The sequence below is a fragment of the Populus alba genome, chromosome 17 (genome assembly GCF_005239225.2).
Source record: "Populus alba chromosome 17, ASM523922v2, whole genome shotgun sequence".
In the NCBI taxonomy this organism is placed as follows: Eukaryota; Viridiplantae; Streptophyta; class Magnoliopsida; order Malpighiales; family Salicaceae; genus Populus; species Populus alba.
Window position 1 is genome coordinate 16,982,922 of NC_133300.1, and position 20,651 is coordinate 17,003,572.

General features: G+C 34.2%; 2 protein-coding genes across 3 annotated transcripts; both read right to left on the minus strand.

Moving 5' to 3' along the window:
• Window positions 1-220: 220 nt before the first annotated feature.
• Window positions 221-8,812, minus strand: LOC118029740 (KH domain-containing protein At4g18375). Of its 2 annotated transcripts, none has more exons than XM_035033660.2 (8): window positions 8,653-8,812; window positions 7,826-8,481; window positions 3,887-4,348; window positions 3,529-3,774; window positions 3,220-3,432; window positions 2,505-2,560; window positions 2,252-2,387; window positions 221-959 (listed from the first exon to the last, which is right to left on the minus strand). In XM_035033660.2, the coding sequence occupies exons 2-8, from the start codon at window positions 8,456-8,458 to the stop codon at window positions 570-572; spliced, it is 2,136 nt and encodes a 711-aa protein (XP_034889551.1). In that variant the 5' UTR covers window positions 8,459-8,481; window positions 8,653-8,812; the 3' UTR covers window positions 221-569. The 2 variants fall into 2 exon arrangements, with proteins under 2 accessions (XP_034889551.1, XP_034889552.1); XM_035033661.2 differs by having other exon boundaries at window positions 860-989.
• A 4,287-nt stretch (window positions 8,813-13,099) lies between these two features.
• LOC118029739 (LOB domain-containing protein 41) lies at window positions 13,100-14,882 on the minus strand. Its single transcript, XM_035033658.2, has 2 exons — window positions 14,421-14,882; window positions 13,100-14,028 (listed from the first exon to the last, which is right to left on the minus strand). Exons 1-2 carry the CDS (start codon window positions 14,608-14,610, stop codon window positions 13,328-13,330), a joined length of 891 nt encoding a protein of 296 aa, XP_034889549.1. The 5' UTR covers window positions 14,611-14,882; the 3' UTR covers window positions 13,100-13,327.
• Window positions 14,883-20,651: the final 5,769 nt, after the last annotated feature.

Here is a 20,651-nt window from a genome sequence, read left to right on the forward strand (position 1 = left end):
AAATATTGAGCTGTAAAGAAAGCTTGTGGGTTCCCTTTTCCGGAGAGATCATATCAATCCATTCCTAAAATCTACTTTGCGTAATTTAGAAGAAACCTAGCTATGTCCAAAAAGCTTTCTGGTGCGCACAAACAGAGCTTAAATGCTGAGGAGATGGCTAGTAATCACATCACCCCTGGTTACCAAACCATCTGAATCTGAATTGTCGGTGCAAGTCATGGAATCAAAGCAGGGGTTTCATGGATTTCCCACAGATCTCTCTTCCTGAGCAGGTTTTAATCAGATCACAGACTATTTGATTGTCCATGTTAAAGAATAAAAATCCTGTCTGTTCCTCTAATCAGAAGTTAAGCAATCGGCACAGGCCAGCCAAAATTGAACCGCCGCTCCCCTGAAAGTCCCCGAGACAATGTCCCAGCTAAAACAACCGCTGTGCATCCTGTCCTGCTGAGAAGTTGACCTGCCGGTTGTAGTTAAGAAACCTTCCTTCTCTCCAATAGTGTAATTATTACAGTTAAGACACTAGATGACAATTTATGGTACAAAAATGGGCAAATCAAAGTCAGCTCTCAATACTGGTAAGTGCCTTGCTGAGCACTGTTGTTGTAGGAGCTTGGTGGGGCATTGATATTTGTGTAGACACCTTGCTGAGCGGTCATGGAGTAGGGGCTTTGGTGAGCATTCATGTTTTGATAGGTGCTTTGCTGAGCATTCATGCTTTGGTAGGTGCTCTGCTGAGCACTCATGGCTTGGTAGGTATCTCGCTGAGGATTCATGCTTTGCTGGGCTGTTGCGTTGTTTTGGTAGGAACCCTGGTGGGCACTCATGTTCTGTCCACCAGAGGCCATGAAGCCTTGATAAAAACCTTGTCCAGCAATCAGATGCTCGGAGGATCCATGATTCTCAACTTCAGAACTACCATAATGAGGATCTTGAAGCTTTGCCCTTCTCCCAGCAAACTGCATTTTGTAGAAAGTGATTCAAGAATCCTTTGCAAAAATAAAATTTTACAAATGTTTGTTAGTGTACAGAGCAAACAAAATTTCATAACATACTTCAAAAATTCCAACTGTAAAGTTTAATTTTATCAAATGTTTCAATTATACTGTTTTGAAAGCACCAGACTCGAGCCATTATTCATAGTGAGTTCCCCTGCTTGTGCATGGCAATGACAGTGCAAATTCCTTCAGGGGACGGATATTGTCAAGGGCAAGGCCAGCTCCAAGACCATTACTAAAATCAACATGTACCCACATGATCAAGCATTGAGTACACGAGTTTATGCAATAATCTGGAAATTACAACTCAATCTGCAGAGGTATAACTCTAGACTGGTGTAATAGGCAACTGGCAGCTGTCTTTGTTCGGACTATCTAGGATTTTTAGATGGTTTCCTAATGTCTCTTAAGAACTCTCCAAAAACTCACTTTCCTCTAGATGATCTTGAATTCAGAAACATTTGGCATACAACTCAATAATTTTAGCAGTGTCGTCAGTACTGACAGTAAATGGAGGCATAATCTGGTATCTAGACAAACATAAAGAGGTATGAGAGATTTGGAAAGTGACACTTCTCTTTTTTATCTGAGAAATTATGCTAAATGCAATTAAAATTATACCCGCAAATACTATCTTAATGATTTGAAATACATTTGGTATCTAGACAAACAGACAGGTGGTACCTCAATTGTGTGTGTGTCTGTGTGGAGAGAGAAAAGGCCATTATAAGAAGGGAGACAACCAATAAAAGGCAGAATGAAGGAGAATTCTTAAGAGGACGATTTTAGGAGCTCTTAGAATGGTTTAGTATTTCCACGCGGTACATTTTCATTGGTCGGAAGCTATAAATCAGCAAATTGGGTTGTGATTACTGAATTCAAAAGGCAGTAAAGCATGGACTAGTTGCCAATGTCAGCTGTTGATATGTCAAGTGATTTATATTTATGTTGATCTGGTCTGCCGTGTCCCTGGCTGATGCAACCACTTAGTGGTGTCATCAATCATCTAGCATACAATCATTGATGAACTATACAAGAACTTGAAAGTTCATAAACTCTTATTGAAGGAAAAGCAGTTCCAAAACTCAGTTACACAATTTGAAAAGCATGGGAAATTCTCAATAGTGTGTGTGTGTGTGTGTGTCATACCTCCCATGGGTGGAAATGAACCATGAATTATATCAGACACAAATCCAACATCTCAACAATTTTCAATGCTTCTGCTAAACCACAAGGGCATGATATAAACATACCTCATCAGTAATTGAAACATCACGCCCTCCAGATCTCATAACAGAATTCATTCCATTAAGTGAGTTATTGGCCTCCAAAACACGGTTCATACTACGAGAGTTATCAGCCTCCAAAACACGGTTCATACTTGGGTATCTGAAATTAGAAGAATAAAAAAGAACTTGCATTATTATTCAAAAACTCACTTGTACTTGCAAAAAAAAAAAAAATATATATATATATATATGTATATGTATATATATGTATATATACCCTGTAGCAGCTGGAGGAACTGGATAGCTCTGAGGCTCATAATCACGTCTTCCACCCTTCAGAAAAGCATAAAGAATAGGTATTATGACTGGGACATAGCTTGACATAAAAATAATAAAAAGTTAAAAACAGACTGCTCAAGAATCCTAATTAAGCATCTAAAAAACCAAACCATTAACTAAAAGTATATTCTGCTATGTGTATTTATTATGCCTATAAGTGAAAAGCAAACTCCGGTACAAGCAATAGGCATGAGTTTTGGAATTCTTCATGAGAAAAGAGTGGTGAAGGATGGCAAATCATCTATATTGAAGAGAAAAAACATTATGTGTTTGTTTGTACCTGCGTTTCATCCACATTAGAGACACACATGGAGCATATGCTTGACTTGCAGCAGAAAGAAGAAGAATTATGTTTAGTCAGATCAAACACTTGTCACTGTGACATATATAGATCAATTTGTGGTCTCAATGCAGACATTCCTAATTACCACATGGGACTGCAGCGTATGTTCAACCAAGATATTGTCTCAATTCAATTAAATCACTACAGAAAACGAATCTAAAAATACAAGTTATTGCCCAGAGTGCAGTAGAAAAACAATAACTCCCAACAAGAACAGTCTATAACCCTTGTTAATGAGTTTATCACAAACACTAAGTTGGTAAGTTATGCAGTAAACATAAAAAGTGAATGAACATGTAACAAAAATTACCCTCAGCGGTTCATATCCACCAGAGCTGCTAGCTGCCATCATACCAGATGGTTGGGGTCCTCTTCCTGGTAAGTTTCGTGCCGGCCCGAAGCCTGGGACAGGTCCAACAGGCCCAGGTTCTGTTCCAGCATTTGCATCACGCAAAGTTCTTGCTCTGAGTCTGGATGCAATCTCTGCCAAAGCATCTTTAGCAACACCATAATTTCCAGATATCTGAAAAAACCAGTTCGAAATTTAGTATGGGAAAAACATCACAGAATCATCAGTTAAGACATTACAATCAGCAAAAGATACATTCAACCACATCACCTGTACAAGCTCTTCATCATCAGATGCACATTTAGGCTTATCATTTTTGGGGTAAACACGAATGTCTGCCTGCAATCTCCTTCTCATTTCATTGATAACCTGACCTCCTTGTCCAAGGATGCAGCCAACCTTACTTGAAGGAACCAGAAGTCTAGTAATTATCATACCTTTTTCAGAAAAGTCACTTGTTTTATCCTGAAGCTGAAGAATTGCATCAATGGTTTGGGATCTCGGATTCCAGAGACCCTGAAAATATCAGTACAATGCTGTTGTTAACGTATGTCAGTAATATACAAATCTGCAGGCACTGCCAAACCTTAGGCATACAAACAAATAGTGAAGCTTAAAGCAGCTATACCTCAAAAGCAGAGACACGAATTGCACGTTCTTCCGACTCCGCTGAAGCATCCTCAACATGAATACTAGCTCCTGTCTCCTGCTGTACAACCTTAACATTAGAGCCTCCTTTCCCAATTACCCCACCAATCTTCCCAGTAGAGCACAAAATTTTCACTGAGAACTCAGCTGAAGGCTCCCTGCCATGTCCAGGAGGAACGCCATTGAAACCACCTGGCCCAAATTCTGAAGGGTGATTCCCATATTCCCCCATCCATGGCATACTGTGGGGAGTGGAGTTACGATGAGGCCACATTGGATTTCCTGGTGGAAGCATGTTTGCCATGGAATCACTAGGAGGATGAAAAGTTCGGCCACCATAAGGCATAGGAACACTTGGCAGTTTGTCCTTGCGCGGATTCTGATGCAATAGAATGGATATTTCATAAAGAGCCCTCTTTGCCACAGCTGGTTTTCCAGAGATCTGAAATATAGCTTTTGAAATTGTACTTAGTAGGGAATTGCAAAAAAAAATCCACCTTTTTTCATAGATGAATGAAGTGGGGGAAATCCACATGCAACATTTCATAAACATGAACTTGGAAATGTTACATAAACAAAAGAGGCAAGGCACACAGGCACAATGCCATGGTTCCATAATAGAACGTAATAACATAAGAAATAATCATGCAGCAATCAAACTCATATTTGTGTGTCTCCATGCACACCAGTGCAAATGATGATGCTTTCACATACAAATGCTCAAGAGCAGTAAGCTCACACAATCATCAAATAATATTCAACAAGTAATGAGGTATAATCAGATTCACACTATGATGGAAAAAGTTTACTGCTTGTAATATAAATGCTAAAGCTACACCCTCCTCAGCTTCCACTTCAGTGCAATGCAATCAACATGCACCATACCACCACATGCTTTCAACTAAGCAGCAGTTTAAAGGTCCAGGATGTATTAGGGCCAATGGTATGTGATACACAACAATCTAACTCAGGCTAGATGTTAACAACTAAGACCCTCAGTAATAACAGCAACAATCTGTTTGAAAATCTTGCCAACTTAAAGCTCAATAAAAGGTTCTAGATATACTACCCCGACCAGATAATCGTTAGTTATAGAGAAATATTAAAATGTCGAGAAATATTAAAATGTCTCTGGGAAAAACCAACAGGAGGAAAGTCTACCATGGTAATGGACATTGGTAATAGGAGGTTAAGCCTTCCAGAAAGCCAAGACAGCCGATCCTAGCAATCAAATTACCATCTTAAACTCCACCGGACAAAATCTTAGTCATCAAATTCAACCTGAACGAGACCCCCAAAAGCAGGATATGCAATTAAACTAACAATTTAATGAATCTAAGAATTAAGTGTCACTATCATTATGACCAATCTTATTGTGCTGTTTCATACCGCACAACAAAGGACATTTTTTTAGATTGAACCAGTTAAAAAGAGAGAAGGAGCAGCACACTTGCTCCCATAAAAATGCAAGACTATCCACCACATTTCTGACAGGACTAGATATAGTATCAAAAAATAGCTTCAAAATTAAAAATCTCAATAAAGTGCAGTGGGGGTAAGCGTGTAACCCAGTCACAGTAACAATCATAAGAAAATACGTAGTTAGTAAATAAATTGTCGAAGCATATGATAATAGCATAGCAGACTATATGATGGAACCATGGCATAGCTCTATCCTACCCCTAACCCATTGCTGAAAACTCCCCACGTGTAACTCTTCCTTTTCAGGGGTGAGGAGGTAAAACTTCTAATCTGGGTGGTGGTCACTAAATGGAGAAAGAGAACCTAATATTATGAATAGCTTATCCACTAATATCAGGGAAAACACCATCTATCTTATATTAAAGACACAATAAAGAATATGAGACAACACATAAGAAACATAAAATAAATACCAAAGAAAAAAGGGAAAGAAGTCAAAATACAAAACTAAATGCCCTTCATAAATGTTATTAATTCCCTAGCTATGCCAGTCTTCCTGCTTTAAATATAAAAATAGGGTGAGGAAAGGTCACTCCACCCACCTCTTTTGCATGTCTAGCCTCATCCTTCAAACTTCCATGACCAACAAAATGCTAGGATCTTCTTGCAGGGGCATACTCATTTCAGTATGTATCTCTGAAACTCAAACTTGAAACTATAACCTTCCTTCCAATATAAAGAACATTCAGTCAAGCAAATCAGTTGATCTGTATTGGAAAAATCTTTGTCACATCTTTGAGGACAGTTCATGGTGATCGCATATGTCAACTGCTCATGAGAAGCTAGCAAACAGTTGAAGACCACCCATCTTACTAAGAGGACCTGCATTCCACCATGCTGATTCACAAGGCGGAACTCAAGTAAGAAATCTAGCAGTGCTTTGAAATCAGTAGAAAGCATAAAGATGTCAATGCCAAAGGTAGCCAAACAACATTAACATGTCCGCTTAGGTATCGAGTCGACTACAGTACAATCCATAGGACAATAGGGTCATATCAAAAATCAATTGATCACCTTCAGATCATTTATGCGACTTCAATCAACCCAAAATCTTCCACATAAGGCATTCGTCTACTTGATCTAATAATACTACTTTATTCAACTATTGGCATATGCATTAAAAGAATTCCAATAATCCTAATGGCCTTCTGGTGAAGTTTTTCCTAAGTCCTTGGGTTGTTGAGCATCTCAATTAGCTTTACTCGGGTAGAAAAAAGCACTGAGGGTCAATATCTCACGAGCCAGTGAAAGAATATTTCCATATCCCGTCTCATGTAATCGATTATAAACTCAAGCAAGTGTTTCCTGGCACTTCTTAAACCCATCATACTGCAGTTACCATCAAAGGTTGCAGAGGCAAAAGGACATTTTGCAAACCAAGGTATTTCTTCTCAGATGCCATTTCATACTCAAATTATAAGAAAGACCAGACTGCAATTGGAAGAGCTGCATTAATTTTTTATCAGCGAAATCACAAACTTGAGATATAATGCAGTAGAAAAGGTTAAAGTTGCATGCTCTGCATTTCTTAACTAAAAAGAGGCTTTGCAATTGTTCTTAATGATGCTAAAAGCAAAACTTAATATGACTAGGCTCAGTACATTGCAAGCCCAAAAGTAGCTAAGTGTTCAGAACCGAACCACAGGCAAGTAGTCTCCAAAAGGCACAGCCAGAAATCCTGAACATAGGAAAGAAAGCACTCCCTAATGGGTTTTCACCTTAGCAATTAATTTACTGAAGCAATGATAGTCAAGTGATAGAACAGAGTACAGAATAGGTACTTTATATTCCACCATGTCAAGTATTTTAAAGTTCTCGAGAAACAAGGCAGCCCTTTAAAGCCCTGTCATCTCATATAGTAATGCAAATTAATCCTGAGTCCTGCAACTTAACAACTAGTTATCTGGGCCCACTGACTACTTGAACTCTAAGGACCAAGAGCCCAAATAACAACAGCATTTGTCAAAAAGAAGGAACAAAAGAATCAGAACATCTTCCCCTGTTGAACATCCACGCAAAATAACAAAAAATGTTCTCTGACATGCATTTAACACTTTGCAACCTTTGATACATCCAAGAATGCAATACCATAAATGTCATGACATATCTTTATTGCAATCTCATGATGAAAATCAAATTAATTTTTTTAAAAAGGTTCAAGAAAAATTACAGTTCTCAGGCAATGCTAACTTAAAGCACAGCAGAGAGCATGATTATCATCTTATATGTCAAATGCACAAACATGATGAATCCATATTACATAATGCCAACAAACGACTTTGGTGTCTAAACTACTCAAAAATCTAGCAGACCAAAAAGGCCAGCATAATAACTATAATTCAGTTACTAGGGGAAAGAATTGGAATAAAAGAAAATAAAACGCGGCAAGCCTCATGTCCAGTAAGACTAAGTGAGCAAAGAGAGCAACATATATTACCTGGACCAGTTCATCAGTATCCATAGCACATGAAGGGAGATGATCAGCAGGAAGAACACGTATGTTGGCACCAGTCTCACTTCTTAATCTCTGAATAACATCTCCCCGTTTTCCCAGAACACAACCTACCATGTTGTTTGGAACAAGAAGTCTCGCGGTGACAACATTGTTGTCATTATCATCATCCGACGCCATCCCACCAAAAAGATCCTCCTCAACAATCCGGTCATGAACTTTCAAAAGCGCATCCTGGGCAGCACAATGTGCCTCAAAGGCCTCCTGCTGTCCATTCCCCGCAGCCAAACCTTCATCGCCATCCATTTTCCTCGGAGGCTTATCAGAAGAACTATATATAATAATCACTCTCTCATCCGAACCCTGAACAGAATCAGCCACTGTAATTTTCGATTGCGTCTCTTCTCTTAAAGCTTTCACTATATTCCCACCCTTTCCAATAACACCCCCAATTTTTCTCGAAGGACAGAGTATCCTATAAACAGTATCACCATCACCTGAAAATTCTTCGCCGCCGTGAGAGTCACTCCATTTTCCTTTCCTACTACTGCTCACTCCTTTCCGTTTAAAAAGATTGTTTCCCGGTTTCTTGAAATATTTCCGCCTATTCCCATCCATTCTTCCACAGAATAATTAAAATCCTGCAGTAACAAATGCATTGAGTACGAAACTTACGTAAGAAAACAGAAATGATTAATTAGAATCAGGATTTAAACATAATAACTGGTAATTAGAGAATAAAGTAAGAAATCAGAAAATTAGGGTTTTGGAGAGTGTGAGAAGGATGAGGCGAAGGAGAGAGGCGCACGTACCTGAGAGAGAGATAGTTGCTGAGAGAATATTTGAATATGAGAGAGGGGGGGTGTTGAAGCAAATTGCAGCTAAGTAGAGATGGCAGTGGAAGGTTCCATGGAGGGGGAAGAGAGGGAGGGGTTGCAGGATGAAAAAGAAGGCTTTGTAAATGTCTGGTTTTCTTTCTTCGATTTTGTTTTCTCTGAGTTGGGTGTTGGTATGGTGTGGGCCGGCCCATGACATAAATTTAGTTGCATGTTCTCATTAGGGTTTGAGCCCACTTAGTTTCTTTCAATTTACAGATATCCGGCGTCAGCTTTCTCCTCACGGACAGGCTGATCCTTTTAAAGGATTTATTAAAAACATTTCCTTCATGTATTCCTCTTCTCTACTGAAACAACTGCCATTCCTTATGGAGTTTTATGGAGTTGTTCATATTTCATTTTCTTTCTTTCTTTTTATTTTATCTTTTTTTGTTTTAATATTTATCTTTGAACTTATCATGTGGTGGGTAGGAAACGGGTTGAGAAGATTTTTTTGTCAAATTTATCATTTTTTTTTTTCAATTTCATCATAATATTTTTTTTACCAACTAGCCAAGTTATCTTTAGATCAGTTAAGTCGACTGAGTCACGTCGAGACAACTTCTACACAATTTAGTTTTAAACCAAGGCTAGGCAATGAGTTTGGTCATAAGGTTTTGGGGTTTATTCATTGGGTTAAGTTTAATAACAATATCAAATAGTTATTTAAGACCTTGATATTTTTGTTGCATTCAAAAAAATAAAATTATTCAACTCTCAATGTAGCACAGGCATGTAAATTGGTATTTGAGTAAAAAATAAATGGTTCTTAGATAACTACTGTATATAATAAATGATAAATACTTTTTTATTTTATAAAAACAAATAAAAAAGTTGAAAATAGAATCATACTAGTCCATTGGCATCTAGTTACTATCCTAGGACACAAGAGATAGAGACATTTAGGACAAAGAGAACATGCTTCTTGATTTTTTTTATTTTAAAAATACAAAAAATTCAATTTAAAACTATTCCAGAAATATATTTATTTTTATATCTCCATCTTCATCCTTATAACAAAATGCGTTTTTATTTGTTATGTATTTGTTACTATTGTCCTATGCAAAAGAAAAGAGAAAAGGTTGCATGAACAAAAGGATAGGTACAAAAGAGATATAAAACATGTTTTGTTAAAGAAATAGAGGTATAAAATAAATTTATTTCTTAAATAGTTTTGAGTGAATTTTTATACTTTTAAAATAAGAAGTATATAAAGACATCTCTTTATTTTATAAGGCAATGATATCTCAATTCTCAAGCCAATTTAACTTATCTTAATAGAGTACTAAACAAGTTATTCAATTTAAATTCAAATTGGTATACTAAAAAAAAAAAATTTCGCTAATATTTCTAATGATTTTAAGCCCTGAATAATAAGGTTGGAATAAATTTACTCATGTACCACCCCTTCTAAGTTTAGCACCAAACTAGCGAGTTGACTCATGCATTTTTGTGAGAAAAAATAAATAAATGCATAGGTGTTATGATTTTTTTCATAATAAAAATTTCAATTGCTAATTAAAGAGTTGATGCATGAATTTGAGTTGATGAATAAATTTAGTTTATTAATTTGGTTAAGCTACAGTAGCAAAAAGAAAAGGATTCAAGTAATTTATTTCAACATCAATTTTGGTCTTCAAAGTTTCAATTATATTTTAATTTAAAAAATTTTAATTTAATTTTACCAGATTAAACATTAATTTAATGTCAAAACTTTGTTTTTTAACACTACAAGAAAACCTTGCAAAGTTAACCAGAATTTTAAATAAACTAAATTTAAAAAGGCTAAATCGAGAAAAAACTAAATTATATATATATATATATATATATATATATATATATATATATATATATATATATATATTTGCACCATGCAAACATTCATAAGCCATAGTGTTTTCTCGTATATTTTAGGTTTTGTTTTTGTCAACTATTGCAGAAGAAATATTTTATACCAACAAAAAAAAAATATTGTTCATCTTATGATTTTTTTTATTTTGTTTAATTTAGTTCCCGTAATGTATGATAATTTACTCAAAATTCCTCTTCAATCTTTTGTCGATAAAAAATCCAATGATCAATGAATACCAAAAAAGGAATATCAACAACCCCACACAATTGAATGTGTCCAAAATGTTTTGAAAATAAAAAACATTTTAAAAAGTTATTGTTGCTACTAGCTCAAGCAAACATGTTTGATATTATGATAGTAATTGTTTTTCAAGTATTTTTTATTTAGAAATACATTAAAATAATATTTTAAAAAAAATATTTTACACTTAAGTACATTATAACCATAAAAAAATAAAAAAAATCTATTTTTTTTAAAAAATTATTTTTAAAATAAAATATAAATACACATTCTAGTTCCCGTAATGTATGATAATTTACTCAAAATTCCTCATCAATCTTTTGTCGATAAAAAATCCAACGATCAATGAATACCAAGAAAGGAATATCAACAACCCCACATAATTGAATGTGTCCAAAATGTTTTGAAAATAAAAAATATTTTAAAAAGTTATCGCTCTTACTAGTTTAAGCAAATACATGTTTGATATTATGACAGTAGTTGTTTTTCAAAGTATTTTTATTTAGAAATACAATAAAATAATATTTTAAAAAAATATTTTACACTTAAGTACATTATAACCATAAAAAAATAAAAAAAAATCTATTTTTTAAAAATTTATTTTTAAAATGAAATATAAATACACATTCACAAGGTGACAAGGAAAGTGAGGATGAAATGCATGGCTTCTTTTTAGTCGAGGTCATAGATGATAAAGTGTTTTTTCTACTTTATTTATTTCTTTTAATAAACACTAGATTGATAGTTTCTAGGAGCACGAAAAACGAAAATATTTTCAGATGGAATAAAGAGACATAAGATTTGCAATTTACATGTAAATCGAAGGGCACAAAGAGGAGCGTGCAGCAGATTCAAAATTACCGGGCGTGGCGAGCTAAGGGCGGGGCAGCACCTGATCGGACGGAAGCGACGCCCATTTCCTCTGATGGAAAACTGAAAGGACAGAACCTACGCAAAAGGGTCCATCAAAAACAGTCAGTCACACCTCAGCCTTTTTCTTACAAGTGCAAGACATGCGCATGTACGTGTCTGAGCAATTCAGTACACAAAACTGACTCTTCACCCGCAACAACTCCTAGATTCCTTGTTTTGGTATCGCCAGATGCTGGATTCATTGTACGTTTTCAAAAGGCCCATCAACATTTTCCACCCTTTTGAACATCATTTCCTCGCATCAAAACCCAACAAATCCAGTCAAACATGCATAATAAATGCCCTTGACGCTCTCCACCCTCGTCTTCCACCTGTTCACTGTTGCTGTGTCTCCCACCATTATCAAGGATTGATCGTTCTGCTCGTCAAGGTAGCTGAGGGTTTTGCTCTTGAATTGCGAGGATTGTGGTTGTTGTTATGGTTGTAATTTGAAAAAAATTATTTTATAAAAATTATTTTTAATTGAGATTAGTTTGAAAAAATATGTGTTTAGTTAAAATTATGGTTGAAATTGAGGTTGAACAAAAAAATAGTTTAATGTGTTTGGTTAAGAATGCTTTTAAAATTGAGGTTATAAAATAATTTTTAAAAATATATATTAATATTGGTGATTTTTAATTTAAATATTATAGATTTAACTATTGTTATTACATCATGAAATAAATAATACTTTATATAAAATATTTTTTATTATTCCATTAAACTATCTATAATTCCATCACGAATGAAATTGAGATTGCGATCAAATTCTGTAAATGCGACGTCATCAAGCAATCTCCGTCTAATTTTATGTAGTTCATTGAATAATGGTTAACACTAGTTTTTTTGAATAAAACACGATTAAAAATAATAATAATAATTTATTTTGTTGGATCGGACCCTGTTTAATGCATTTTTAGCTTTAAACCGGACCAGACCGAGCAGATCAATTTCACATGGATGAACAGTGGAGCCATGCTCCACTATTCATCCATTTTTCTATTACAAGCGATCTCCGTCTAATTTATGTAGTTATTGAATAATGTTTAACACGAGTTTTTTTTTAATAAAAAACAATTAAAAATAATAATAATAATTTATTTTGTTGGATCGAACAGCCACTCCTTTACCTCCCACACCTCATATGTTGATAGCGGCCCGTGATACGAGCATTTGGGATGTCCATGATGAACACCCGGGCCGTACATGTTCTATAACGATATGCGTATCGTGTTCTTGGTGAGTTTGTGAGTGTAACAGCGTTGTTGATTTTTAAGATGCTGAAAATTACGAGATATTGCTTTTCGAAATGCTGAAAGTTACGAGTTCTTGATTGCTCCAGGCACCAAGAAGCCAAGGAAAATTAGAAAGATCGCTCTGTTGATGATTTACCATGTCTTTGTTCATGTAAAACCAGATTTGTACAGCTCTATTCTCACCATAAAGGGCCTAAAAAGATTATAAATAAAAATAAAAATTACAGTTGGGCAAAAAAAAAAAAGAAGGAAAAAACATAACTGGCATCTCTTCTAAACAAAACCCAGACTCGAGCCGCCAAAACTGGACTTTTCTCTTTCACAATTTCCTCTGGGCTTCATCGATTCAAGGCTATTCAAGTCTGAGCTCCATCTTACACGTGTCAACATCACAAGACCCGTAAGCTTCCACCCTTCTCTTCTTCACGGGAACCACGTGATGTGCGCGTGACACAGGCTCAAGGCCCAGGGTCAGGTCCAGGCCAAGCTCAAGCCCAGACATTGCGTTACTCGCAACATCATGGGCCTTGCAATCGTTTTTCGACTCGGGGTTGGGTGGGAACAGCAATGAAGCCTCGGCTGTTTCCACAGACACCATGCTCTCATCAGACTCTTTGCTGTCGCCATCCAACACTGCCAACTCGGATTGGTGACTCACCGAGGACTCGTGACTCGTACACCGAGTCAAGTCGTCCCTTGCCGACAACGTGTCGACAGCTATTGACGCCAACCCATTACCAAAACAAGCCCGCTTGCTAGCTTTCGGCTTCACAACTCGCCTGACCCGGCACCTAGTCCTGGCTCGGTTTGCATCATTTGACGCAGCCGAGTTTTCTTCTTTCGAAACGTGTCGTATATCATAAACCTTTAGTGGGGGGCCATGGCCGTTAACTGCAGCTTCAGAGTTAATTGGAGTTATCGGAGCACCTTTTAGTACGGCTTCAACAGCGGCTTGACAAAGCTGCCAGCTTCCCGACCACATCAGCCCAACCGAGCCATAAATCGGGTTCACTATCCTCCCGCATGCTTCGTAAAGCAACGACCTAAAAATCGCTGTGCAAAAAAAAAAAAAAAAATCAGTTTTAAATCCTTGGCATGGAAACTTAAGGCATCAACAAAAAAGTCTTGAACACAGAAGCATTTCTTGCATCAACAAGAAATAATCTTGGATTTCTAATTGAAAACCTTAAAAGGATCAAACAGAATATCTGAATTTTCCAAAGCATTTCTAGATTAAGATTCTTAAAGGTCATTAAAATTATGAAGGAAAAAAAACCATCAATAATCTTGACGCATTCCTTGAACTAGCAAAATCCAAGCTCGTATTTTTAAAACCAAAAATTGAAGGGTAAAAAACAAGAGCTCCGAAATTTCCAGAAACACCTTTTGTTATCAAATACTTGGGATAACTCAAAATTCTTAAGAGTTTACATGTATGTACTAACCAGGACGGAGATGTTCAGGGCCAGCGTTGATGAGGTTCATAAGGCCAGCGCGGCCATAAAACTTGGCAAGAAAAACAGTAGCGTTGGCTTGAGACTCAGAACTCTTGATCCACTGTAAACAAGGCCTAATACTACAGTTTTCACTACAGCCTTTGCGTAAAACCCTACATCCATTACAACTCATCCGCATTTTGGCTTCCAGTTTTGTGACAAATCAAAAGACCACTAAGGTTGGAAAGAAAAGGAATTAGAAATGAAAGAGTGCTTGAACTCGGTGGTTGATGAAAGAGAGAAATGAGTGTATAAGAGGATGCGTTGTGGACAAGAGGGTGTGCTTATGTATGTATAAGAGAGGAGAAGATAAGAGTAGGAGCCGCTGGATTTAGAGGTACAGGGGACGCAACTTGTTTTTCATGTATCTTCCAAAACACTGGTTTCCACATTCAAGGAGGTTGGAGTTTGTACTACTGCTTCTCGTTTCAAGTCTGGTTGTGCTTAAAATATTGATTTCAAAAATGTTGAAAAGTGAATGAAGGTTTCCTACTTTCACTTGGAGAGCGTGAGGAGAACGCCCAATAGTAGAAGCTTGTTTTGTGCTGCCATAGGTGAGGAGCTGTTTCTTTGCATGCCAACATGGGTTTGCGGTGACTTAACGGTAGCTCTTATCTGGACTTCGTGGTTCCATGTGCCCTGGTATTAAGTAAAAATTACATCCTTTGTCTAGCTTTTTCTAAATTACATTTTTTTTCTTTTTCTTTTTTTTTGTTGTTGTAAGATATATTATTGTTGTATCATAAGGTCTGCCAGAGGTATTTCTTCCCTTTAAATTTTCATGAATTCAGCTGAAGCATACTGAAATATCGAGGTTTCTTTTTTCTTTTACTATGTTTAAGTTTTTTTAATATCGAATTCTATTTTCTTCTTTATTTTTTGTCTATAAATAAATTTACAATTTATACACACGGTAAATTACATAATAGTACATTTTTTGGAAGCAGCTACTTAATTTAATGATATAATATCTTGGCAAGCTTGGAGAACTTAATGCCCATGCATTTTAGCAAATAAATGCTTTGTTAATAACACTTTTCATAGTTTCTAATATCTTAATGGTTTTTCGAAGGTCAATCAATATATTTTATTTCTTATAAGAAAATAAAATGAAGGGTATTATTTTTTTAAAAAAAAACTTACCCATGCTACTTCATAGTTCATACAAATACTTTTATTCGTGAAAGCATTAATTATAAGTCTTGTAGATATAAACGGTGCCGAATTTGGTTAAGAGCAAACGGAGGGAGGGCAAGACGGTCCTTGAAAATATAGTAGAGCCAGGCATGCAAGTGGGTCCAAATCTTAAGAAGACAGGAGAGGAACGCGTGGAGAACACGTTTTGGAGTTAGAGTGCGGTCGAATCGCCACATAATCGGGGAGGTCGAGGGTTGGGGTCCACGGGGAGCTCCCGGTATCTAAAACAAATAAGAAAAAGAAAACTCCCGGTTTTCGGGAGGTCGTGTGCTAAAACCGCTTAGAGGTAAAACAAGTAACCGGTTTCCGGGTTTGTGCGGGTGTGGTGTTGGGACTGTGGGCGCACTACATGGCCAATATAGCCAATGGTATTGGAAAGGGTCATTGCCTTGTTTCCTTGTGCTTATCCTCTCTAACACAATGACTAACCACTTGGATTAGATTAGATTATCAGATTGGTTAAAACTGAAAGTTAACCATCATTTCAGAGCTAAGGGACAAGTGGGTAATTAAACTAATGACTTTAAAGTCAGCATCAGCCATCAGTTGGTTGGTTTGGGCTGTTTGATCTGCCAAAACTACGTCGCCTAGGAAGTATCAATTTCGGGGCGGTCTGGCTAGTATAGTTCTTTTTTTTTTAGTCTTTTGGAGTACGGTACTTTTTTTTTTGATATAATATGTTCTACTTGAAAAAATATTAAATTAATGTTTTTTTAATAATTTTGATGTATTAAAATTAGTTCTTTTGATTTGTCTGCTAATCCATGTTGGGCAGCGACAAGGATGGCAATGGATTCGTTTAGAGCAAATTTTTTTTTTTTTTTTTTTTTATGTGCACACAATTTGGTTTCTCTATAACTACCATTCACGTTTAGGTAGATGACATTGAATCTAATGAAATGTATTTGTTAGATATCCATCGAATATCTGACACCATTTAGATTTTTAAAAACATCTTTTCAAGTCAAAATTAGGTGCATGTTGTATTTAAGAAGAAATACTAGATAAATAGTTCGTATTTGCAGATCGTTAAATTCTAGAATCGGACATAATTATAGTGCTAAAAAATCAGCTAATTAAATATTAAAGAATAAAATTAAAAAAAAATCAATTTAAAAAAATCTTGCAATGTAAAAAAAAAAAAGGTAAGATTTGACAAGAGAAAAACTAAAAAATGATGAAATTGCAAAAAAAAAAAAAAACTATTGCAAAAATCATATGAAAAAAATAGTGATAAAAAAATAGGAATTAAATCTATGGATGAAAATATCTACTAAGAATGAAATTAAATAATAATAATTTAATAAATTACTATAAATAAAAAGATTGCAATAAATATAATAGAGGTGAAATTGAAAAAAATCCCTTAATTTTATAAATTATTCTAGATTTTAAAAATTATATTAAAGAGAATATGGACAAAATCTTAAGTACAACAAACCTTATATAGCATAATTTTGATATTTTTTATGGCCAACACAAAAATCAAGAGAGGAAAAAAAAATGCCGCACACGCTACCTCGGTTACATTTGCACTGCACACATCACCTTGGTCACATTTTAACTACACACGCCATATATGCATGGAGTGGATGCCTAGAGGCTTTCGACCATCGCCTTGAAATCACGGTTTTGGCTATCAGAAACAACGAACTCTAGTCACATGTTTTTTGAATTTTTTTTAACAAATTTATATATAAAACTACCATACTACCCCTAATTACACTCAATAATTATCAAATCATAACATCTAAACAATAAACGAACCCTAAGTCAAGGATAATGTGGTTTAATTTTCAAGGGGTGTAACTTATGTATTTAAAAATTAATTCAAAGACTAAAAAGCCTATTGACCCTCGTTATATTTTTTGTTTCTTTCAATGGCAATTAAGTAATCTTATTAATCAAAGAAAATATAAAAATATGGTTTAACCCCTCTCTTTCTAGTAATAATCAATGTGTTTCATGAAAAAGGCTCCCATACCCCTAAACCCAAGCCTTGTTAGTTTATTAAGCAAATAATAAAATGAGCATTGTACAAATACACAATACAAAACTAATTTGTTTTAATATAAGGTATATTGAAACAAACCAAATTTGTCTAGTTAAAGTTTCTCAACAAGCCACTTTCGCTTTACTAAAAACAACAATGCCAATTTGGTTGGGTTTAGTTTGTACTAAAAACATCCCAAAATATTTGATAAAAGTTCTTAAAAAAACCAACCCATACTAAAAATAATGCCAAAGTATTATTTTTCCATTATGTTGGTGTTACATCTCTCATGCATAAAAAAAAATTAAAACTTAATTATATTTCATATTATTGGTGTAAATAAATAATTTTAAATTAATAATAACTATTAAGACACTGATAACAAAGGCATTCGCTTTTTTATTGACAAGATACCCCCCTTTAAACCTTGACCCCTTCTTTATTTGAGTTTCTTTATATAACTATATTTGAGTTGATTTCACCTATATTATTTTATCTATAAATTAAATAGTTTATTAAAAAATTTACTATAAACATGTAATTAAAACTTCAAGAAAAATAATAAAATATATATAACAATTAACTATTGTGAGTTACTTTGCATGGTAGACAATCAGGATCGATCATCTAGTGTCTTTTGACATGATAGAAATGCCGATAAAATAAAAGCACTCCCAAACACACCAATAATAGTTTAGAGCGGAGCGCGACCCGGATGGGTACTCAATGTTACATGCTATGAGTCAATAATGAATAGTGACAATAGTCTTATTTGGACCGTTTTGACCTTGTTAGAAATTTTATTTCTTTCTTTCATATTAATGCATGTGATTAAGAAATGATCTTTGTGATCCGTAATTGCACGTTATGGATTCTACATCGACTAAATATTTATGGATAGTTGGCTGCTTGGATTTTGGAAGACAAAGACCCCCGCCTTCGTCAAAGACCACATGTGCTTTGTTTTGATTTTCCAGATTTTAAGTCACTGGACCTGACCTCTATCTCACTTGGCCCCGTCTCCCGTCTCCCGTCTCCCGTCTCCTGGTTCAAACACTCCAGCTGGCTTCATTTGTGATTTTGTATAAAAGAATGACCATAATTTAATTATAGATAGTTGCATAATTCACTGTGGAACTCCTCAATTCTAGCCAAGAATTTTCTGTACTCAGATGTTTCTTCTCGTATTTTCCTCTAGTTTGTCCCTTGCCCAGTTATTTTATTTTTAACTTCTAATTTATGGGATTAAGAGTTCGATTGATATTGCGATAATTTTTTATAATTATAATTTAAATGAAAGTAAGTTTTAAAAAAAGAATATTTAGTTAAAATTATATTAAAATAAATTTTTGCATGTAAAATATAAAAACAAGTAGATCTCTATGAATGAAAATAAAGTTATTTTATTTTTTTATAAAATCAAAGTTAAAAACATAATTATAAATGAAATGAAAATAAAGTCTTTAATTTTTAATTAATTAATTAATAACAAGCAGAACAAATTATACTATTTTTTTTTTAAAGAAAATGTTACTAAAAAATTGGCAGGAACAAAAACGGCATCTACTCAACGTTGCCATATATATATATATATATATATATATATATATATTTGTGTGAAATATCATTCAACACAATATCCCATAAACAAATTTACTTGTACTTATGTAATCCTGAGCATGTATGATCTGTTTAATACGGGAATAAAAATGCATTATCGACATTTTAAAAAAATAAAATTTGTTGACAGTATATTGCTGGAGTTGCTAGCTTTGGTTAGCTGTTGTTTTGTTTTTTTCCTTTTGCACCTAATATATACACATGTAAGGGTTAGTTTCGAATTAATATACGTGTTAATTAATATTAAAATTTCTCTCTAAACAGTTTTAAAGGCATGCTACTCATATCAATTTAGAATATTAAGAGAAATTTAATAATTTTTTCAATTATTAATCTTAAATATAAATCACTAATTTAAATACATTTTTATATATTTCCTGTGATTTTTTTTAATTAATTTTCCAGAGGTTAGCTTCTATGAGACTTTTTTATTTGTTAATATCCTCAATTATTAAAGCCATGTTTGTTTCCCGAAAAGTAGTTTCTGGGAAATCATTTTCCAAACTTTCCTGTGTTTGTTTGTCATTAGGAAAGTTGATCAACAGAAAACACTTTCCAGTCAATTTTAGTCAAAGAAAAATTTGACTTGGTTTTCAGGAAAGTGTTTTCTCTTTAGCTGTGTTTGTTTTCCGGAAAGTGGTTTCCGGAAAATTACTTTCCAAACTTTCTTGTGTTTATTTGCCAGTAGGAAAATTGGTCAATAGAAAACAGTTTCCAGTAAAAGAAAAATTTGGCTTGGTTTACAGGAAAGTGTTTTCCTGAAAAATTTAGGGGGAAAACACTTTCCGGAAGTTGTGAAAAATTTAGAAATGTCATTATTTGCTGATTATATCAAATTTGATCATCAAACTTTTGATTGCTATATATATATATATTTTTTTATTTTGAATATTTATTTTTTAATTTCATCTCTTAAAATTTTATTTTTATATTAACTTTGATCCTTATTTTTATAATTTTTATTTGCTTTTTTCCTTATTATATTTTTATTGAAATTTTTTATCTATCAAATTTGGTTCTCATTCTTTTAATTGTTACTTATTTTATTTGAAATAATTTATAAAATGTTGATTATTATTATTATTTTAATTTTTTCATCTTTCATTTTTTTTATTTTTTAGATTTGATCTCTATTATTTTGATTATTTTTTATTTTATTTGAGATAATTTATGAAATTATATTTTTTTTCAATTTCATTCTCATTCAATTTTTTAATTTGTAAGATTTATTCCTCATTATTTTAATAAACTTGAAAAAAATAAAATATTAATAAGTTATTTTCCAGCTTATTTTTCATGACATAACCAAACACTGGAAAATGTTTTCCAACTTATTTTTTATTACACTACCAAACATCAAAAAATACTTT

Excerpts from the sequence above, each read along its gene's own strand:
- LOC118029740 (XM_035033660.2), bottom strand. The coding sequence starts at position 8,458 with ATGGATGGGAATAGGCGGAAATATTTCAAGAAACCGGGAAACAATCTT. Across the intron at positions 2,561-3,219 it reads GTGGATATGAACCGCTGAGG|GGTGGAAGACGTGATTATGA; the intron begins GTAATTTTTGTT and ends GCTTTTCTGAAG. Across the intron at positions 2,388-2,504 it reads GTTCCTCCAGCTGCTACAGG|ATACCCAAGTATGAACCGTG; the intron begins GTATATATACAT and ends TTCTAATTTCAG.
- LOC118029739 (XM_035033658.2), bottom strand. The coding sequence starts at position 14,610 with ATGCGGATGAGTTGTAATGGATGTAGGGTTTTACGCAAAGGCTGTAGT. Across the intron at positions 14,029-14,420 it reads CCCTGAACATCTCCGTCCTG|CGATTTTTAGGTCGTTGCTT; the intron begins GTTAGTACATAC and ends TTTTTTGCACAG.